General features: G+C 38.5%; 3 protein-coding genes and 1 pseudogene across 5 annotated transcripts in view; 1 reads left to right on the forward strand and 3 right to left on the reverse strand.

Annotated features, from left to right (window-relative positions):
• Positions 1-768: 768 nt before the first annotated feature.
• On the reverse strand, positions 769-4,726 carry LOC111453469 (annotated as a pseudogene).
• A 276-nt stretch (positions 4,727-5,002) lies between these two features.
• Positions 5,003-8,111, reverse strand: LOC111453661. Its single transcript, XM_023094848.1, has 2 exons — positions 7,825-8,111; positions 5,003-5,759 (listed from the first exon to the last, which is right to left on the reverse strand). The coding sequence occupies exon 2, from the start codon at positions 5,726-5,728 to the stop codon at positions 5,282-5,284; it is 447 nt and encodes a 148-aa protein (XP_022950616.1). The 5' UTR covers positions 5,729-5,759; positions 7,825-8,111; the 3' UTR covers positions 5,003-5,281.
• Positions 8,112-9,247: 1,136 nt separating this feature from the next.
• On the forward strand, positions 9,248-15,326 carry LOC111453656. Its single transcript, XM_023094841.1, has 14 exons — positions 9,248-9,670; positions 9,764-9,931; positions 10,170-10,251; positions 10,355-10,458; positions 10,682-10,808; positions 10,897-10,991; positions 12,207-12,330; positions 12,946-13,026; positions 13,216-13,314; positions 13,401-13,586; positions 14,097-14,234; positions 14,323-14,379; positions 14,553-14,690; positions 14,906-15,326. Exons 2-14 carry the CDS (start codon positions 9,891-9,893, stop codon positions 15,098-15,100), a joined length of 1,467 nt encoding a protein of 488 aa, XP_022950609.1. The 5' UTR covers positions 9,248-9,670; positions 9,764-9,890; the 3' UTR covers positions 15,101-15,326.
• Positions 15,327-15,686: 360 nt separating this feature from the next.
• The window catches only part of LOC111453658 (myb family transcription factor PHL7-like), a 20,288-nt gene continuing 16,416 nt past the window's right edge, over positions 15,687-19,558 (reverse strand). The window contains exons 3-10 of one of the 3 annotated variants that reach the window (XM_023094843.1): positions 19,297-19,475; positions 19,126-19,177; positions 18,224-18,452; positions 17,743-17,819; positions 17,609-17,651; positions 17,424-17,481; positions 17,200-17,269; positions 15,687-16,440 (exon numbers count right to left, since the gene is read on the reverse strand). In XM_023094843.1, coding sequence (XP_022950611.1) covers positions 15,925-16,440; positions 17,200-17,269; positions 17,424-17,481; positions 17,609-17,651; positions 17,743-17,819; positions 18,224-18,443 — 984 coding nt within the window. In that variant the 5' untranslated portion in view covers positions 18,444-18,452; positions 19,126-19,177; positions 19,297-19,475 and the 3' untranslated portion in view covers positions 15,687-15,924. Of the gene's footprint in view, positions 16,441-17,199; positions 17,270-17,423; positions 17,482-17,608; positions 17,652-17,742; positions 17,820-18,223; positions 18,453-18,636; positions 18,698-18,772; positions 19,074-19,125; positions 19,178-19,296; positions 19,476-19,558 lie in introns of those variants that run through there. The other 2 variants (XM_023094845.1, XM_023094844.1) reach the window with 2 other exon arrangements.

Raw genomic sequence — 19,558 nt, forward strand, 5'->3', positions numbered from 1 at the left:
AACCAGTTGTCAGTGATGGATAATGGAGGAGGAGTGCCTTGGTGATGGTCACACGCTGACAGACCAATCAAATGTGAGAACTAAATGCAGAAATTTTTAAAAAAATAAAATAAAAAGACCTCCACATGTTTACCTTCCGATGGACGACACGTGTTGATTGTTGCTCACCTTGACTGCCAACTCCATCCAGCTGTCACCCTACTTCACGTTATAACTGTTTCTTTATTTTCAGTTTGCATGACACGTCAGCCTCCAGCTCATTTCTTTTCAAAATTTAAAATTCAAAAAAGGTTTAAATTACACGTGCCATGTCTAGCCTTTAAATTTTAAAAGAATTTTCGAACGACAAATTGAAGAATATTATCAAAGTTTATTACATATAAAATTGAATTTGTAATAGTTCATAAATAAAATAAAAAAATGCCAAATAAATGAAGATTCTATAAATAAAAAAATTGTAAATTTATTATCATTTAGCCTCTTAGCCTCTAAACTTTGACAACTAAGTCTATATAGTTTTCAGTATTTAATAATTACAAATTGAGTCTAAACATAAATTAAAATTATATCTAATAAATCAATTATTTAAAAATTTAAAAATTTAGAAAACACATATTAAAATATATGATACGTTATCCAAAGTTTTAGTAATAAAATACACACAAACTTCAAAGGTCAGACGCTAAACTTATAATTTAAATACTCAAATAATAAAAAAATTGGAAACCCAGATAAATTATTTTAAGATCAAAATTCTATGCTAATTTATTAGATTAAACTTGTAAGTTGAAAATAAATTATAAAAAGCTGTTTTCAGAAACCCAGAAAAAATGAAAAGGAAAAAAAAAAGGATATTAATTGTGAGGGGCGGCCTCACGTGCCCTGTTATCTCCTCTGTCTCTGCTACACGCTACAATGCACGAACAAAAACAACCTTCAGATCACCATTTCACATGCCATGGAGGTTGGCTTAACGCCCCTGACCCAAATTCCCTGATGGACCTTGTCCCCTTCCCAACCCCACATTCTTACCTTCATTTCTTCTTTCACCATTTTCCCCTTCTCTCACAAATCAAACTGTTTTTGTCTTCTACTTCCACAGTTCCAAGAAATTGCTGCAAATGAATCTAATCTGAATTTCTCGTCAAAATCAATACAATAAATCTATAATCATCAGCACGTTTGTTAACACAGCTAGTTTGAGTTAAGAAGCAGAGTCGTACCAAAAGGGGCGAGAGTCTCCAAACTGGTAATAGTTGGGATTGGTGGCGTGGAATAGCCTGAAGTGTTTCTTTATCCAAATATTGGGCCGCTCTGTCATCTTCTTCATGATAAAATCAATACATCCACGAGACCTTGGCTTCTTTTTATGTATCGTGATTTGGGTTCGGAGACTTGCACATGCGCTGGATCCTCTTTGGTCAAGCTAGCTGTCTGTAGCGATGTCTGGAGGTCAGCTAAACCCCTGGTGTCATGCTCCCCATGAACACCCTATCATTATACTGTGTGCGTCCGCACTCATCATTACAAAGGAGAAGTATTCCTATACTTATATAAACACAACATGCTTGAGGTTCCTCTAGTTCTGATCTTAACATCTCTTCTGACACAATCCTAGCCTCATCTCTTCGTTACAATGTTTAGTTTGAACTAGTCAGCTTGATCATTGAGCCCACCATGAGTGAAGACTAAGTAGGATGGTGATGATGATGATGAAATGGACTTCCTCGTACAATCCCTTTTTTAAGATCTCTTTTCCACCTAAGTAACACATTTCCTACCCTAAGCTTTGATGGATTTATCTCGGAAGTGACAGTGAAAGCCTTCTTAAATTCTTCCCCAGGCATGAGAAGAGCTGGGTCTACAAGGTTATCGCTAGCACTTTCGATGGAACATGACTTTTCTTCTATCCCGTCATTATCTGTTTTAATTGACATGGATAATAGTTGCAACGGGACCTCCGTGCAATTCCGTGCACTGACCACAAGTATGCAAGTTTCATTTAGAGGCAGAGAAAATGACCGGTCGGAATGAGGGATTGCTTTAGTCCTTGAAAGCAACAACGGGTCCCGCCGGAAAGGCAGCAAAAAGTGATGACCGATTGTGACAGCAGGCTTTCCGTCAATCTGCAAGCTCCTTTGGACGTTGATTTTTTGAGCATTTGGTTCATCGCTAAGTGAAGAATAACCCAGGGATACATAAAGCATAATGGGCTTAGCTCGATGCCACTTGATTTGCAATTTGCAGGACCAGGACCTAGGATAATGAGGGAAAACTGAAATGGTTCAAATATTCAGAATCTAGTAAGATGAGCCAATGACAAAATCACATCTCCACAGGATAAAAAATCTTGCTTAGAACATATGTCCAAGAATCCGAATGTATGCAGTACTTTGGAACAATTTTGAACAAAGGAAACTGAAAAATGTAAACTCTTCAGAACCATTATGAACATGATATAGAATCAAATTTCCCCTAGGCATTGTTGGGATACCAGAATCTCATCTCCGTTTTTTGTATACCTTAACCTCTTTAATGCATGTTTACTATTAGAGAGAGAAAAAAAAAAAAAACTGACATAGAATCAAAATTCCAAGAACTCATGAGAAAGCAACTAATTACCGGTCATCCGTAGCCATTTATTTGATGAAAGTGCAAGAGAAGGAGCTTACTCCACTCTGTTTTCAGTTGATCACTGGCAAACGCAACAGCATTCATTATGATAAAGTTACACTCTGATTGATTAAAGTGAACATCTAATTGATCAAGTTCAATTGTAAGGAGCAAGTGAGATAAAAGTGAAGCTAACAAAAGAAATGATAGTATACCTCCCACAACTTGTTGTAGGCATCCTCATAAAACCGTGAAGCTTCAATCCAGTCACTTAGGAACTCTGCATAAACGGCAGCCTACCACAGGATGGCGTAACGACAAATCAAGTTCAATCGAACAACTCAAAGAACATTGTACGCAATCATAGAATTTCTGTATACATGCAATAAGGATTTTTATCAACAACTTTCCATTGAGAAAAATAAAAGAATACATGGGCATCCAAATAAAAATTATGCCCACAAAAAGGAGGAACTATTAAAGAAAAGGCCTCTAGTTCCGTAAATTAAGACCTGGAGAAAGGCAGAGCGTCTATTTGCTGAGAATTGTTAGATTCCATTACATATCTTCAAGACCCTCTTCCAATATGTCTCACATTAATGTTGACAGAGGTGACTGAATACTATTGCCATGAATCAGGGCCAGTCAAAATGCCATTCTCAAGTAAAAAGTTTGGGTACTGTGTTGTGAGACAGGAGACCTTACTTTAAAGCAATACCGAATATTCAACTCAGTGTAATTAAGTCCTCTTTTCAATACCTGTTTTGATCCTCCTTCCTTCATCTTTATAGTATGTATTTGCTAGTTCTGAGAAGGCGTTCCGTAGCCTGCGCAAGGATGTTGCAAATAATAATAACGAAGCTGCTAATTTTCAAGATGTAGACAACAAAATACAAGAAGTAATTTCTCTAAGTCATCTTTTCAAGGCAAGAAACGGGGATTGCATCAGTTCCGTAGATTGTTAGGTTTAACAAAGACGACGTGTTTGCGTAAAGCAATCACTCGGTCCTCGTTGATATCATCTGCAATGAAAATCTTAAATGTATACAGAGGTATAAAAAGAAAGAAATAACACACTCTTCTATCAGGAAAACAAAAACAGCCATGGAAAATGTGCATACCTTTGGAATCGAAAAAGACAATAACAACAACTAATTTGATGTTCCTGGAGCGAGTCACAGCTCTGCAAATAAAATGAAATCGATTACCGATTAAGTTGATACTGCAATTAACAGAGAAGAGTGAGAAGTGATGAGGAAGTACTTGAGGTGATCGAGATCGGAGCAGAGCTGAAGCCACTGGTCAGGATCGCCGGAAACATGAAGAGAAGGGAAAAGAGCAGCAACGACAGCAGGAACCATGGTTCGATGCTCAAGAAGCCAATCCCTCTTGAAGATACCGGGAGGGGGAGTGGAAAGAGGAGGTTCAGGAGGAGTCCAATGGCTTTATGATCTTGGAGAGGTCGGAGAAGGCAAGAGTGTGGATCGGAGAGAAGGTGAGAGGAGAATGGTGGGGTGAAGGTCGGGGCATCCGACGAGGGAAATCAGCCTCACAGGTGGAGTCTGAAGCTCTTCCGACGTGACGTAATTAGGCGCCAATTCATTTTGCGTCTCATTGAATAAAATATTGAACTTTTTTTATTTAATTTGTGATTTTAAATTTTGTAAATAAATAAATTTATCTTGAAAAGGTCGGTTTAAACCAACCCAAACCGATATCGGTTGAGGTTGAACCGGTTCAATTTGAAAAAAAAACAATATAAGACTCTGTTATCGTTTCGTTCTCTTATTTCCTCCCCCACCTTTCCTGCTTTAAACCGACTCGCCTTCTCTCCTCTTTCACTCTTTCCGACCGGATCGGCGGCGGCGGCGCCACCTCCATTATCAAGTGGCTGGAGAGTCGACTGCGAAATCGAATCGATCTGCTTCAAGCGAGTATGGCACCGTCAATTCTGAGTCGTCGTCGAGTTCTAGTGTAAATTAACCGGCGAGAAAATGAGTTCCGGAACGGGGAGAGATTGATTGCGGCACTGGACGACATTCGAGAAGCCGGGGAAATTCTCGACCTCGGTAGTGATGGAGAGCTGTCTGCCCGGCGCAATGTTGTTGGCCATCCATCCTTCGAAGAAGATCGGCCACAGCTCCGCCCGAGCGGCGTATATAGCGGCGGTGTGGACGGCTGGGCTTCTTAACGATGATGCAGACCAAGATCGTCCATGGCCGCGATTTTGGAACCGGAACTCGCAGGACTGGAAGAATGAAACGCCGCCGCAACTGTGATGGATGCTACGCCGATTTAATTTCGAGCTCCTCCGAGAAAATCGAAGAGCTTCTTTCCAACCTATCCATCATCATAAGGCTTAGGAGTTCATTCGTTTCCTCAGGCTCTGTTGAAAATTGAAAAACCATCAGAAATCTATATATATCAAAGCAGCGGCTTATAAAGATCAACCCATTGGATCATAAAATTTGAGATTACAGAAATGCATTTTCACAAGGGGGAGGAAGAATCATATAAAAGGAGCTTCCTATCTTGTCTTGTTAGCCTCCAACCTATAATGGTTAAAGAACATTTTTTCCTATATCCATCGGCAGCTCCTAAGAATCTATTCATGTTTTCATTCATGTTTTCCCACAGCTCAAAAGGCGGAAGATTATCTAGAAAGAAGCTAAGGTGGAGGTAAATTTGAGTGGGCAAGCTGCAGTTCTGAGCGATCGATCAGTCCTTCTAAAACAAGGAGTTCATCCAAGAGACCAAGCTTTTCTTCTTCAAGGGCCTTCACCTCATCTTCAACTTCTTTCAGTTCTGTTCCCAGAGAAAAGCTCTCTTCCTCCAGGAGCAAATATTTCCTTCTTAAAACACGGTACTCATTCCCAGATGCAGATGAAGAATCTGGCAGTGAATCCGAATTTGACCTTTCGGGCTGCTGGAGTGCTACTGATGGTTCATTCTTCAAACTTCTTTTGGAGGACTTCTGAGCTGTTTGTGCTGGAAATGACCCCTTAATTCGATCGTTGGGATCTTTCCCTTGTAAATGAGATGCTGTGGAAGCTTTTTGGTGCGAAGCTTTTTGTTTTGGTGGCCTAGAAAATGGTAGATCATCAATCCGAGACATGGCTGTACGGTCGTTCTTCTCGCTGCAGATGCTATGCAAAGGATTAAAAGCACAAAGAGCAGATAATTAGTCATTATTTATTGCAGGGATTGAGAGCCGAACATAGGTACAAGACAATACAATACTGTTTGTCACAGTGGGGTGAAAGGTGCGCGAGAACATTCGCCATCAACAACAAACATCATAGCAAGCCAGGCATCTTCTTTTGAAAATTACTTCAGGGCATTAACTTTTAACATTACAGAAAACAAATCCGCAATAAAACGCAACTAGTTTGAAATTGAATGCCCAACAATCAAAATAGCGACCGTCAATCGAGAACACCAACGGGAAGATACAATTATAGACTACTTGTAACAGCCAAACCCATCACTAGTGATATTGTCCGCTTTGGACTTTCTCTCAAGGTTTTTAAAATGCGTATGATAGAAAGAGATTTCCACACCTTTATAGAGAATGCACTCGTTCCTCTCTCCAATTGATGTGGGATCTCACAATCCACCCTCTTCGAGGCCCAACGTCCTCACTGGCACTCGTTCCTCTCTCCAATCAATGTGAAATCTCAATTGTGAAGACGAGATTGGGAAGAAATCCTCAACAAGCAATATCTTCCCTTTTTGGCTTCCCCTCAAGGTTTTTAAATCGTGTTTGCTAGGGAGAGGTTTCCACACCCTTGTATGCACTGGTTCCTCTCTCCAATCAATGTGGAATCTCAATCGTGAAGATGAGATTGGGAAGAAATCTTCAACAAGCAATATCTTCCCTTTTGGGCTTCTCCCCTCAAGGTTTTTAAATCGTGTCTGCTAGGGAGAGGTTTACACACCCTTATAGAGAATGCAATTGTTCCTCTCTCCAATCGAGGTGGGATCTCACAATCCACCCCCTCGAGGCCCAACGTCCTCACTGGCACTCGTTTCTCCCTCCAATCAATGGGAAATCTCAATTGTGAAGATGAGATTGGTCACTGGCACTCGTTCCTCTCTCCAATCAACTCAACAAGCAATATCTTCCCTTTTACCTCACCTTTTGGATTGGGAAGAAAAGAAAATCAACCAAGATGAAAATGTGACAGAATCCTAAGATAAAGATATGGCTAGATGGGAGGCATGGGGTACAGTAGTTTGTCAAATTTGCAAGGCGTATAAACAATCATAAATGCAGATCAAGCAATAAAGCATCTTATATTCCCAATGGAAGAATTCAAAATAGAAATTTATGCAGCCCTGAATCCAAAAGCCTACGCATAAAGCTCAGCATAAACTCTAATGTGTTCTAAAGCAAAAAACAGAAGTCCTCCAAGGTACAATAGTTAATACCAAAACAATACACAGAGAATTAGAAGCAGCGCAAAAGATCAATTTCACTTTCAACACCGATCTTTTGTGAGAACTTAAGACTTCAGATAAACAAAGGAGGGAGTTATAATATGGATACCCGCTACCATACCCACAAAGGGGAGTACAGAGCAAACAAGGAGAAAGATCACCAAAAATGGCATGAACTGCTCAACATGGATAATTCCCGAATAAAGAACAGATGAAAATTTTCTATAGAAAAGCAATAAAATAACAGATGAAAAGTGTAATCATCAAATAATCAATGACAATCAAGAGAATGTATAAGCAATTGCTCAGTTAACTAAGACTCTAAATCAACAGAACTACAAGTAAAAGCTTACAAGAACTAAGCAACTCGTTCGCCCTAAAATTGATCGCTTCGTAGAACACTTGAGTTTCGGATACCAAACGCTGATAATGAAAACGTAATGAAATCTATTTCTTCCATAGATTAGAAACTCTCGGGATCAGAAAACCGTAAGAGATCAAAACCGACGATGCCATAAGAATAGGAAGTACATTAGACGATTAACACTGAACCCCAAGCCAAGGAAACACATCGACACAACGCACGTTAAACCTAGAAATTAAAGCCGCTGCTTCTAATCGAATTCGAAACCAAATGAAAAACGAACAACCCCAATCAAACCGCTCATGCCACTACATTTAATTCTATTTAAAAACAAATTTGAGGAAAATCCCCAGCCGATGAAAATAGCAAACAATAACAGACAGAGACACAAAGAAATCCGATCTCACCTCAAAGAAATAGCGATTCGCCCCTTCCGGAGTCTTCCGGAGCGAGAGACGCACAAATCTTATGGTTGTGGATGAAATAGGGCGACGATTGGAGTCGCTCTGGCGGCCAGAAGAGGGCAAACGGACTGGATCAAACTTCTGGACCGCCGTTGCGTGGAAATTCAGAGATCAGAGAATGAAAAGCAGAAAGGGAAATTTCCAATTTCTTCCCCCGAAAAAAGAACGGGATAAATTATCGAATGTCCCACGATGTGGTAGTTCTTCAACTGTTCGATGATTATTTGAAGAGAAATATGTCAAATTGATATTTCGTAGTTTTTAAGGATTATGTTATTTTCTTTAAATTCACATCCCATGGTTAAATAAAAATGGCGATGGACTAAAAAAATTTGAAAATGCCCCATGTTGAATAATTTTTAAAGATTATTTTATTACCGCTAAAATCTATAAAAAAATGTATTTTGAGAGGAAAATAAAACATTATCTATAAGACAAAAAACGTGAGACTAACTACTATATATAAGGTCTCAAATAAGTTACTAAGTCTAAAAACGTAAAATAAATTATTTTTTCTTTTTTTTTTTGCTAAATTAATAAATATACATTTAATTTTTTATTTTATCTCCAAAATATTTATAAATTTGAATAATCCCTTAACTTAAACAATATATATATATATATATATTTTATTAATACATTTCAATTAAAAAAATAAAAATATCTTCTTTGGTGTCGTGTTTAAAAAATACATATAAAATTTTAGAATTAATATTGGTATCTTTCACCGGTGTAAAAAAAAAATTTGAACAAGTTCTTATGGGCAATGAATGATGTTTTTTTTTTAAAAATTATTTTAAAAGTTCAATGATATATATATATACTACACACGTCGTTTTTTCGGGGGCCTACAGTTATTACGTGGCATAGGGGTTACATCCCGTATGAAACTTAAGAGTATACCACTTCTACGAATTGCTCTTAACGCTGCATCTCTTCTGAGACCAGGACCGTTTACCATGACTTTTGCTCGTTGCATACCTTGATCTGTTATTGTTAGAATATCATTTCCTACTGCGGTTTGAGCAGCAAATGGTGTCCCTCTTCTTTGACTTTTGAATTCCCAAGTACGAGTGGAGGACCAAGAAATTATTCCGTACATTTGTAATAGTGATTTTAAATAAAAATATTTAAAAAAATTAAGTTAAAAAGTATTTTTTGAGTTGGGTGGAAAGTAAAACTGTATTTTTTTTAATTATTTATTATTAATTTAAAATTGTTTTTTTAACTCTTAATATAAATTTTCATAACTAAGATTAACACAATTAGTAAGTTTTTAATTTATTTATCCTAAAATAATTTATTAATTTAGGTTATTAAAAACAAAAATAAAGATGGGTTATTAATTCGAGTAGTTTGCATCTAAAAGAATATCCACTTTGTTAAAGCTTAAAGGGTCTGCTTTAGGAAAATCCCATGGCGGCAGAGGTACAAAACAGCAAGGCACTTGAAAGATTTCGGATAATTGTTTCGAAATACTTCCATTCTTGGGAGCAATTAAAGCATTCGAGCCAATAATCTCTCGATTTCCCCACAATTTCCCCTCTTCTGCAAGCCGTACGGTTCTCGAGAAGACGGGCAAGTTTTAACATCAGGAATCACTCCGTAGAGACTTTTTTGAATGATTGTGAAACTCTGGATGAGAAACAGCAGCAGCGTCAAAGGAATTATCACTACTTGGGGCCCCCAGCTGGATTGCCTCTGTTTGTTGCTGTTTTTGTAGCCGTATCTCTTGCTCTTCGCCTTGCTTTCTGCTGATGATTCTGGATCTGGATATGCTTACTGTCAGGTAATGTATTTGTGATTTTGTTCTTCCAGGTTGATTTTGCTATGGCGGGTTGGGATCGAGTTGAGAGTTTGTGGCGTTTGTTTTGTTTTGTAGATCGAGAAGTGGTTTTGGTGTTTGAGATGCTTGCGGAACTTGTGTTTTGAAGAATGGTGAACTGAAATTGTGACGGGATTTCTTTTTCTATGAGGCGGAGTAGCCGTCGGGGACTTCCGGAGTCAATATGATTGATCAGTTCATCAATTTTGTTATTCGGCCGCCCAGGTATTTTTCTGCTATGCCTGCTTGCTTTGCTTAGAACCAGAAAATTATGTGGTCTTAGTATAGCTTCAAGTGAAGTGACGATAATTCTGCAGCTGAGATCTTGTTTGTTTCCGAGGCTTATGAGCAGCGGCGTTACTCGAATTAGTCAACTTTTGCCTTTTTTTTCTTCATGGACGGGTCTTTATACTGTATATTTCTCTTGTCATTATGCAATTTCTTTCATATTTTTTCTGTACAGGGCGGATTATAACCCTGATCAATATTTATGGGAGAAAAAGTTCACTCTCGCGGGTAGAGCATACCAACGACAGGATTTGGAGGTATGAACGGACAAATTCTTCCGTAATTTCCACTTTTTGTATGGTTGACTATTGAAGAACATTTATAATCTTTCTGTATGAACAATTTTTGCCGAACATGCAGCTAAGAAATTTAAGGGGCCATACCTTGCAATGCAGTCATTATTTGCCTTCATCTATTCCTGAAGATACCCATCTGCCTTGTGTCATCTATTGCCATGGTAACAGGTACTTATACGTTGTAGAATTGGAAAAAGTTTCTGATCGGATCGTTCGCTACATTGGAGGATTTCCATGTTCTGTTGCTTTTCTTTAGTAAAATTGTTTTTGGACTTGTTTTTCGCCAAGTGACAACTCCTCCAACTCTTACTCTTTGCTTTGATTCTATATGATTTTGGACAATCTACGTTAAGAAATTCTTAACTTAGTTTATTCCTGGGCAACTATTCAGTGGATGTAGAGCAGATGCTAATGAGGCTGCTGTCATACTACTTCCATCAAATATTACTGTTTTTACACTTGATTTTTCGGGTTCAGGCTTGTCTGATGGAGATTATGTTAGCCTTGGTTGGCATGAGGTATGTATCTGTTAACCATACATCTTGGTTTCAGTTTATTGAGGTTCTGAATCTGAAATATTTTGAAATATGACTTCAATGATGTCAGAGAGATGACCTCAAGGTTGTGGTAACATATTTAAGAAGCAACAAACAAGTATCTCGTATAGGTCTCTGGGGAAGATCTATGGGTGCTGTAACTAGGTATGTTGGGTCATATTTTCTTGCAAGCTGTCATCACAATACTGTATTCCTTGCTGTTTTAATTTGTCATGGAATTGATCTTAGAGCGAAACTGTGAAGTGTACATTCATTAGGTGTATCGAGTTGAGTTTGTTCTCTGTGGTCTTTGTCTATTTAGTCCTCATCTTTTGACAGATGATGTATTGATGCAATCATTCTGCATCATGATTTTGTACTTCTTAGCTGCCACGTACTAGTGGCTCGAACTTTGAGGTGAGGGAGTTAGGCTCGAACTATAATTGAAGATTCTACCCAATAACGACCTTACAGATGGCCCCTAAGTAATGGAAAGTTTACTTAGTCTGACATGAGAGACAATGTTGTCATAAAGCATACTCTTCTACTTTTTTCTTCTTGCTAATAAGTTGTCAGATATTTCAAAATTCATGAGAGTCGAGAGGCTTGGTAGAGTTTTCAAACCACTTTCCAACCTACTTGAGACAAGATAGTTGACATGGGACCTTGTTTCTTTCAACATTGGTTTTGAGAAAGAAGAAAGGCAAAGCCTAGGCACTCAAGCTGCTCAACTAAAATGTCCTATTTGAGACATTGATTATCTAGTCCCAAGTATATTGACCCTACTGGTCTCTTGACAAGGGCCGACTGGTTGACTTGGGCAAGGAACTTTTGTCCCTCTAGAGGAAATTGAAGGGAGATTTTTGGGTCCCGATTGCTTAGTAGCAAAGTGTAGTCTTCTTATAGAGTGACATTAGCTGGGTCACAATTTTGTCCTTTTATTGGAGTGCTGGTTGATGTTGGCCATTTGTGCAGATAGTAAATGTAGGCTTCTTTTGACCAAACAAATACTTTCTCGTTTTTTAATGAGGGTTTCTACTGGTAGAAACCATTTGCCATCTTCCTGAAGGTATGAAGTTTTAGCCTTTATCTCAGTGTATGAAATGTCACGTTGGGGAATGGATTTAGTGTTTCTCTCGGTGTACGAATGCAGATTTAATTAGTGCTGGACTCTTAATTAGTGTTTTTTGTATGCCTTTTTTTGTGTGTGTTTTTTGTATGCCTTCCTATTTCTCTCAATTCTGTGAAAAGAACAGATGTTCGGTGAATGTTTAAAAATTTAACGGATGATCTACATTTTTTTTATTAGACTGGATTTATGATATTTCAAAATTTCTAGGATGTATTCAATTACCTGAAGCCTTCTGTGATACAATGCAGCCTTCTTTATGGAGCTGAAGATCCTTCCATAGCTGGAATGGTGCTTGACAGTGCCTTTTCTAACCTTTACAATCTAATGATGGAACTAGTTGATGTTTACAAGATCCGACTACCTAAATTCACGGTACGACCTCTACCTTATTCCACCTTTAACAAACTAGTTTCACCCATCTGCATACTTCACTGGTTGCTGCAAATTGTGTCACACAAATTACTATTGAGAACTATAATCCAATAGAATCGCCTGATTTCTAGATTAAACCATAGCTGTAACAAATCTGTGGGAGTGAACCATTCTTTTTTCTTTTTTTGAAAAATAGCAACTAAAAAACATTTATTAGTGAAAAAAGATTGTGGAGTGATTTTAGTAAAGCGCGAGGCTTTGGAGGAGCAAAGAACGAAGAAAAGGAGTTGGGTCTTTAAACTAGACCTAAAAAACTCTTATCATTGGGTGGATTTAGAGTTGTTATTGAATGTAATGGAAAGAAAAGGCTTGGAGAACGGTGGCAGAAAGAATAGAAAGGTTGTGAAGAATTACTTGACTGTCCTCATTAATTTGGATGGGGAGTGCTTTCCTTAGTCCATAGATACTGGAGATATCTTATTTTCTGCCTTTTTGTTTTCGCTTGTCCCCTGTTTTCCTCTTTATGTGATGATTAACTGAAATGCTCCAGAGTGTTCCTTCTAGAAGAATACGCTGTAGAGTGGATGGTGATATAATGTAAACTTGATATGCCAGGTAAAGGTGGCTGTTCAATACATGCGGAGGGTAATTGAGAAGAAGGCAAAGTTTGATATCAAGAATCTTAATTGCTTACAGGTTTGTCTGACCATACTAGGGGTCTTGCTAGATTGACTTCTTCATCTATATTTGTCAGTTGTGCCAATTATTTACTGGAAGGAACAATCTTTAGAAGTTTGCCATTGACTCTACTTGAACATGAATCAGTGTTATTTTACTGCAGTGCAATACATTTATGTATGAAACCGTTTTTTGAAATTCCTCCAGGTGACCCCAAAAACTTTCATTCCTGCTTTGTTTGGGCATGCTAATTGTGATAAGTTTGTTCAACCTCATCACTCCGAACTCATCTATAATTCGTATGCGGTACTGTCCACTTCTGAAAGAATTATACCTTTTAGCTATAGGATTGAACATTTCTCATTGCTGATTCATTTTTCTTTATCATGCAGGGGGATAAAAATATTATAAAGTTTGATGGGGAACATAACTCGTCAAGACCACAATTCTATTATGACTCGGTTTCTATTTTCTTCTACAATGTTCTTCATCCACCTCAGTTACCTTCTGCTCATGCAAGTAAGCTTGAGAAATATTATGATTTAGGGGATTTGAAGATTGGGGCCGATAAGGATGAGGTAAATTTCTATCTTGATGCCTCAGACCAGTACTCTTTTGTATTCAATATATGGTCTTTTATTCATAAGTTATTCGTATTGTTTTTCAAGTTCTGATTCCATGTCCATGATCAATTGTATATTCTCTGATCTCATTTACCTTCTAGTTCAACAGTGTCATTTTGTTGCACAAGGAGTATTGTTTATGTTTTCTTTTGATCTTTTTGGTCTCATTTTTTCTTTTGATCCTTTTATTCATAAGCTCAGTAACGTAGAGCAACTATTACACTGACATGATTACACTACGATAACTGCTCGATCTCTCTTGGTTCTTAAATAATGTAATGGTATTTATTTCATAATTGTTAGCAGTTATAGATAGGTTAGGGACCGGTGCTTTCAAAGTGTTTGGAGCTTTATAATTTAGTTATTGTTATTATTTTAATACCTACAACATGTTTTTTTATTAATCAGTACTTGAATTTCTAGTGTCTATTAGATTCACACAATCTTCAACATTTTGATTTCCAGAATCTAATATACGAGATAATAACAAGTCTTCGTTCTAGTGGAAATGATGTTGCTGGTTCATCTTCTGCTCCTAGTGTTCCAACCACGAAATTTGTTGGTGACCTTATTTCTGAAATTCATCCAGTGATCACAGAAACTGTGCGTTTTCGTTGCATTGCCATCTTTTGATTTTTCCTTTACCCATTGCTTAATGGCTGTGTTCATGATGCCATCATGTCTGTTTCAGGATATCATACCTAATGACTACAGTACAATTAACAGTGATGAACCATCACATCTGCAGGTGATCTCAATTTACTGTCATTGCAACTTGAAAATGGTTTAAAGATTTAGTCAGTATCGATTCTAGCTTTTGCATCTTACAGATTATGCCTCTGCGCCTTAAAGAAAAAAGGTCAATAGTGCAGGCCTTGTCATTTCTCATCATTTAACAGGGTCTGTAGCTCCAATTTGCAGGACCAGCCAGATGGTGAAACTGAAGAATGTTGCTCATACACGAGTTCGAATAGAGAAAGCTGGGGAAGATGCTCTTCCCTGGGGGTTAGTGAAGAAGAATCTTCAGCTGCTTGTGTGGTTTCCAAGAACAAATATCAGGTTCTCTCCCCCATTTGATGAATTGAATCATATTATGAACAAAATCCCATTTCTTAGAAATAGAATAGATATAAGTGTGCATTAAATCACATGGCAAATTTTTGGTTTTTAGTCTGATCATAATGGGAAGGATTTGATTTCAGTGTTCAGCTTCAAGATAGATAGTTGCTAGTGTTCTTTTTCTGTATGCATGATGTTCCATAAAATGATTACAGGAGACTTTAGAAGCATTTCCAACACCTCTTCGAAACACACAAGGAAAGCCATCGGATTCGTCGAAAGACGACAAGAAGAAAAAGAAGAAAGTTGCAACCTCTAAGTCTCAGAAGCAGAAGAAATCGAAAACGGAGAAACTAGAAGCCCTTAGTAGACACCTTAGGCTTTGCATTTTAAGGCGAGTGCATCGTTGAAGATGGCCATTTATGATTTACACCGTACCATGCCCACAACATTGTAAAGTGTCAGCCGTCGTTTCTTTAGATTAAAATGTAGCTTCCCAAGCCAACATCTACACGAGGAACAAAGTTGGCAGTAACCATTTAGATTCTTGTTTAGTAAATTGTATTGCCCTGTGCGGGTGTTTGATTACTTCATCTTCATGTAGAAGCTATTACAAATGTCACAAAATTCCGACCATAACAACCACAGATGTGAAATCCCACATCGGTTGGAGAGGAGAACGAAACACTCTTTATAAGGGTGTGAAAACCTCTCTCTAGCATATACGTAATGAGGAAGCCTATATGAGAAAACCCGAAAACCTTGAAGGGAAGCCTGGAAGGAGAGAATCCCAAAGAGGATAGTATTTGGACGAGTATCAATTCCACTATATAACTCTGAAAGACGCAATTTAAAATTATGAGACTGACGGCAATATGCAACGTGTCAAAGCGAACAATATCTACTAACAGTGAACTTAAGCTATTACAGATTCAAAGGATCAGAAAAGAATAGAACTATGTATTGTTAACAATTTGATGCGGGTGTATGCAAAGATTGGTTTCAACTGCCAGATAATTCTCTAATAAGATCAAATATGGGTCCTGCTTGGATTGTGGACATAATCATCAGGTTCATCAAATATTGGTCTACTTAGGAAAAAAAATTATGTGCCGAGATGTGCTATGATATGATACACCACAATATGTAGAGACTAGCAAAACTACAACAGGAACTAACCGTGGAAGATAAACTTGTGAAAACAAGGAACACTAGGACTAGGAGACCCTGTGGTTTAGTCAAACTGCTCATCATCCCCTATAGATAGTCCAGATGAAGGATCCAACGTTTCTCTGGCTGGAAAAACAGAGCGTGATCCCTTGTGAGTGGAGTTCAAACTTGACTCCAGTATCTGATGTGCGAGTATCATCTCTGATTTGGCAAATGCACCATCCTGGTACTGTCTTTGCTTCTTCACTGGCCTTGGGCTCTCATTTGGGGAGCTATGACAACCAGAATCGGGCGTCAATGGTTCGTGACGAGATGAGAAAGAATCATCAATAGAGACACTCTTGGCTTGGGCACGTTCCTTTGATGCTTTCTCTTGTCGAGGAAACTCCGATGTGGGCGCAGGTGTTGGTGGGTCGTTCTTGTCGGTTTCTGGGCAGTTCTCACCAGAAGCAGGAGCTGAGAAGGAAGAGGCAACTGGAGCTGCTCCTGAAAGAACCCCAGTAAGCTTTTGTTGCTCTTCAATTATCTTCTTTAGGTACTTGCCTTGGGCTTCAATCCGTAACTGTAGCTGTCTCTGTACCTGTATTAGATATGCATATGATGAAACGATTCAATGCTTGGGAAAATTTAGTCTGTTTCAAAGTCTGTCCTGCATCAGTCAGAGGCATCTCATATGCCTTGAAACAAAAGTTGAACTAAAGCACAAGCAATCATGATTCCTTATGATTGATTGTTGAAGACATTTGTGTAACAGCCCAAGCCCAAGCCCAAGCCCACTGTTAGCAGATATTATCCGCTTTGGCCTATTACGTATCACCGTCAGCCTCACGGTTTTAAAATGCGTCTACTAGGGAGAGGTTTCCACACCCTTATAAGAAATGTTTTGTTCTCCTCTCCAACCGATGTGGAATCTCACAATCTATCCCCCTTGGAGCCCAGCGTTCTCGCTGGCACACCGCTCAGTGCCTGACTCATACAATTTATAACAGTCCAAGCCCACTACTAGCAGATATTGTCCGCTTTGGCCTGTTATGTATCGTCGTTAACCTCACGGTTCTAAAACGCGTCTACTAGGGAGAAGTTTCCACACCCTTATAAGGAATGTTTCATTCTCCTCACCAACCGATGTGGTATCTCACATTATGAGTTAAGCCGACTGTTCTTAGGTGAAGGCATGCTCCAAATTCTAGAATATCTAAAATGTCTACTTGAAGTTGCAGGGACAAAATTTCACAGGTTATAGTACACCTTTAGCAGGTTTCAAGCAGGCTTTTTGTTAACCTTTATTTATAAAAGCAGTCATTCTTATTCCCAAAAAGAAAGGACAACTAGAACATGCCTCTAATTGTTCATGCAGTCGCTTCTGGACCTCCATCTGCAGCTTAAGTGCTTCGGTAATTTGCATTCCCCTGCAAATGGGTGGTGACAAATTCTAGAGTTAAGCCCACCAAACAGTCAGCTACCAACTAAGAGCAAGAGGGGTGCCTGCTTCTAAATTGTATTTACATCAACTTTCAATAAAACAGAGCTGGATAAAAAGCGAAGACGATTAGATCCACTTACGACGAGCCCTCAATGTTCGATAGAACGTCAATAGAATCCTTCTTGTCAGCCTTTTTCCCTTGCATCAACAAGACAACAAACGGGTGAATGACTTTGTGAATGTCACTAGAGGTCTTACGACATGCTGCCAAAAATTCGAGCACATAAAGATGGAAAAAGAACAATTAGGAACTAGATTCACCTACCATCAGACGATGAGTCGGGAAGGTATTTTGCAAGTCGATATTTCTGGATGAATCCAAGAAAACAAATTAGAAAATAAATTCTATGCATGCTAACATAAACCTCTTGTGTAAGGATAGGTGAAAGATCACAGTACCTGCAGGTGGCTTTTGACGTGGTATATCGTTAGACCTTGAACACCCATCACTCTAAGGACGCCTTTGGGTGTAGCACCTAACAAAGAGATGAAAAATGCACACATAAACATGGTTAAACATCGTTTGTTGGCACATAACTTCAAGATAATCTACCCTTACCTGCAACTTTACTACAGTTTATCATGTTTTACACTTTTACTCTTCTATTCTCTATACTAAAATATGCTTCTCCTTCCTTGATTGACGAACTGTGTATGATCAATAGAAAGTTTCTATAAGACGGAAGACTATTTATGTAGGAAACCTGAATGTAAATTTGCATGATGACTTCTTTTTTTGGAAGAAGATCAATGGCGTGATGCATACAGCTTATTATGTCTATTTGTAATATGTTTGTTTGTTCTTTCATCCTTAGCCACAATAAACATATAGATGAAGAAGATGCCAAACTACAATGCCACACGAGGTGAGTTTACTCACGATCTGGACCACCAAGTTGTGCCACTGCATTAACGAATCGTTCGTGAAGATCATGTGTCCATCGCAATCTCTGTTTTGAGGCCAAATTTGGGGGCTTGCTGGGATCATTGCTTCCATTTGTGGGTTCCATCGAGCTGGCATCAAAAGGTATGTTCTGTTCACGAACTAATGAGTTGTTTTGAAGAAAGCTTGAATTATGAGTACTCTGTTGCTGAAACATGTCATTTACCTGTAAACAATAAGCAAAGAATGACAGAAAACCTCAGAACTTGGGAAGTTTATTGGGATTAATGAGTCCTACAGATGTTTGAATCATTTGCTCTTTGGAAAGGACACTCTTCCTCAACCAAACCTATACCCAGCAACAAGAAAAACGGGGTATCTGGAGAGTTTATAAGAAAATCGACAATAACTTAGCAATGGCCGAGCAAAGAGTGTAGTATCAAGAGAGGTGTCTTCCCTAGTAACACTTCTCTTCACCCCACCAATTTCAAATGATATTATAAAGATGGCACAGAAACAGATGCCTATAAGACAAGGATTGTTTACCACAAACATCCAATAAACCAAACCAATCCAAAGTAATCTTGATAAGAATTAAAGCCAGCCAAATGGATTCTTCAGCATCAGAACATATCTAAACCCAGGACTTAAAACGAGCTAAAAAAACTAGGAAAGAATTAACTAGCAGGCATTGCAACCAGCGAAGAAAAGGAAGAACAACAAATAAGAACCGAACCAGAAACGACAACCAGGGCTTAAAGGGGGACAAGAAGTCAATATCCGAAACCGAAGTCGGCCTTACAGTTCAAAACTTAGCAACAACATAAACTAGAAGACAGCCATGTAAATGCAAGATCAAAACATACGATTAGAGAGAGAGAAAGAGGATAAGTAGATACCCAGATCTAAGACCGCATCCCTGAATATCGGGATGGCGCCATTTCTGTCTTTCTGTAGCTCACGAGTTTCGAAGGAATCAATGTTGTGGGTAATCGAAGCAAGAAGATAAAAATTGGATTCCCTCGTGGTTGCGGTGTGTTAGTTAAACCGAAGGGCATCAGATTCCTTACTGTATCTCGGTTTGTGCGTCACAGTGTCTCTCCCATGGCTTGGATTGGCTTGGGTTGGCCTTCAAAGTTGAAAAGGAAAGAAGGCGTCTGCGACTGTGAGCAGTCTCATCGTCAGCCTTTGCCTGCTTTGTAGGAACGCAAAATCCGCTCCATTTCGGACTTTCCCCAAATCTCAATCTCTTTTCATTTCTCCCTTCAAACACTTCCTTTTCAAAATTTTGGATTTTATTGGATTAAAAATTAAAAAAAAAAAAAAAAAAAT

This window comes from Cucurbita moschata, unplaced genomic scaffold (genome assembly GCF_002738365.1).
Source record: "Cucurbita moschata cultivar Rifu unplaced genomic scaffold, Cmos_1.0 Cmo_Scf00015, whole genome shotgun sequence".
NCBI classification, from domain to species: domain Eukaryota; kingdom Viridiplantae; phylum Streptophyta; class Magnoliopsida; order Cucurbitales; family Cucurbitaceae; genus Cucurbita; species Cucurbita moschata.

What these genes read in the sequence shown, in the direction of transcription:
- LOC111453661 (XM_023094848.1), bottom strand. Translation starts at nt 5,728, where the DNA reads ATGTCTCGGATTGATGATCTACCATTTTCTAGGCCACCAAAACAAAAA.
- LOC111453656 (XM_023094841.1), top strand. Translation starts at nt 9,891, where the DNA reads ATGATTGATCAGTTCATCAATTTTGTTATTCGGCCGCCCAG. An exon ending in TCATCTATAATTCGTATGCG is followed by an intron (nt 13,315 to 13,400) that starts GTACTGTCCACT and finishes TTTATCATGCAG; the next exon opens with GGGGATAAAAATATTATAAA. An exon ending in ATGAACCATCACATCTGCAG is followed by an intron (nt 14,380 to 14,552) that starts GTGATCTCAATT and finishes TCCAATTTGCAG; the next exon opens with GACCAGCCAGATGGTGAAAC.